This window comes from Postia placenta (genome assembly GCF_002117355.1).
Source record: "Postia placenta MAD-698-R-SB12 unplaced genomic scaffold POSPLAscaffold_13, whole genome shotgun sequence".
Lineage (NCBI taxonomy): Eukaryota > Fungi > Basidiomycota > Agaricomycetes > Polyporales > Adustoporiaceae > Rhodonia > Rhodonia placenta.
This window is the reverse complement of record NW_020169844.1, coordinates 617,101-619,033: the sequence shown is the minus strand read 5'-3', so window position 1 is coordinate 619,033 and position 1,933 is coordinate 617,101. Positions and strand designations below refer to the sequence as shown.

The following is a 1,933-nucleotide window of genomic DNA, read 5'->3' as shown; positions in this document are numbered from 1 at the left end:
CCGGAGACACTTCGATCTCCGTCATAGGGAGATACTTCAGTCTCCGTATATTCATCAGCGGCTGTCCCCCGAACAGCTTCAAGCGGACAGTGATCTCTGTGTGCGTAGTTCCGATTTGACGAGGACATTCATGCGAATTTACAGTTCTACAGCTGCGGCGCCGAATGCGCGAGCCTTTTCTCCGTACCAGTGCAATGCCAGCGGACGACCCTCATAGCACGGAAGCCAATCCGCACATCCCTCCCGCAGGCGGACGTTGCATTTTCAACGCATTGCCCGACGAGCTCATCGCACACGTATTCTTGCTCGGGATGCCAGCAAATACCGTCTACTACGTAGAGGATGAAAACTTTCAGCTCGTTCGTGATCTAGTGCGTCACAGTGACGTTGAAGGGGACGTCCAAACTGAAGACGTCCAAACTGAGGACCTCGAATTCGACTTCGAGCTTTGCGTGTCGCATACCTGTCGACGCTGGCGCGGTATTGCTCTTGATACCCCGCGGTTATGGACCACCATCGAATTCACTGACTCAACGGCGCCGTCGTTTACCAAGGAAGCTGTGTATCTGACGCGCTCGCGCAACGCGCCCATAGACGTCTTGGCGGTCTTGCTGGACACAGATAGCGTGTGCGATGACGAGCAATTCCCGGATGGGCAGACCTTGGTCAACAGCGCTCGTGAAATAATCACTATCCTGGCGCTTCTGGAAGCACACTCCTTTCATCTGCGCTCCCTCCGAATCAATATTCCTAGCTATCCCAGCATGTATGCTGTACGCTGTGGCCTGCATGGCTTCGGGCCCGCGCCGATCCTCAAAGTCATGGAGTTAGAAAATCTGCACCTGGACGGGAGGTTCGACCGGCATTTCCACGCGGCGATGTTGCAAGATATATTACACCAAGACCTGGTCCCCTTCCAAGGTGTCACACCAAAGCTGGAATGCATTGTTCTGTGCGCAATGAAGCTGAGCTGGTCGAACACCGCAATAATGCGGTCTTTGAGGCGGCTGTACCTTGATTTGGACGAACGCTTGGCCCCCAGCCTTACCCAGTTCTCTCAGCTACTCCATGACACGCCAAATCTGGCTACCCTCGCGCTCCGGAATGCGGGACCTAAACGCGGTGATATGCTTCGACCCGTTACCACCCAGGATGACGCCGACCCAGGCTCCTCGCTTTCCTCTACCTCCGTCGTAAATCTTGTGATCCAGTCCTGTGATGCTGAATACGTTGCATCGCTCATCCAGCGCCTGAGGCTTCCGTCGCTTGTTCTCGTTGCCCTTGCGGTCACAGGTGACAGCTGCACCAGCATTCTCAGAGCGCTCAAAGAGCCTACCCGGCCTTTGCTCGCCGGAGTGCAGGTACTGAAACTGTGCGCCGTGGAATGTGCCGACTTCAGTCTCTGGAAATTAGCCCTTGGGACTGCGGATCAGTTGTTCTGGTTGGACGTTGACGTGCGCCGTTGTGGGGGTGCTCAGGGGTGGTGCGGTATGCTGTGCGCCAACACCACGGACGCGCAGAATGGCCGTCTTCCAGAATTCCTGCCCGCCCTCGAGCATCTCTCGGCTGCGGGGCTCAGCGGGAAGCAGCTTCACCGCATTGTGAAAATGCGGATGGACGTCGGCCGACCTATAGCGCAGCTGTTCATGGGCCCGCACGACAAGGTGAACGCGCGAAACCGACGATGGCTACAGGAGCATGTGCCTGATTTCATGTCTCCCGAGGAGCGACGGAAAGACGATGATGCGAGAGTGGGTGGGTCTAATGATTCAGATTACGGGGACGTCGGCAATGGGGAAGGTGGGTTCGGTCTGGGGCATGAAGAACTGAATGTCATTATCCTCATGGGGCACATCTTTTCACGTCGAAAGGCTGCCGCTCGATGATCCGTCGATCTCTCGACGTAAGGTAAGATGAGAACTTGCGCGCATTG

General features: G+C 56.0%; 1 protein-coding gene across 1 annotated transcript in view; it reads left to right on the top strand.

Moving 5' to 3' along the window:
* Nucleotides 1–194: 194 nt before the first annotated feature.
* Nucleotides 195–1,933, top strand: part of POSPLADRAFT_1173189 (hypothetical protein) — a gene marked incomplete at its 5' end in the record, with an annotated part of 2,817 nt that continues 1,078 nt past the window's right edge. The window contains one exon of the mRNA XM_024488222.1: nucleotides 195–1,193. Coding sequence (XP_024335721.1) covers nucleotides 195–1,193 — 999 coding nt within the window. The remainder of the gene's footprint in view (nucleotides 1,194–1,933) is intronic.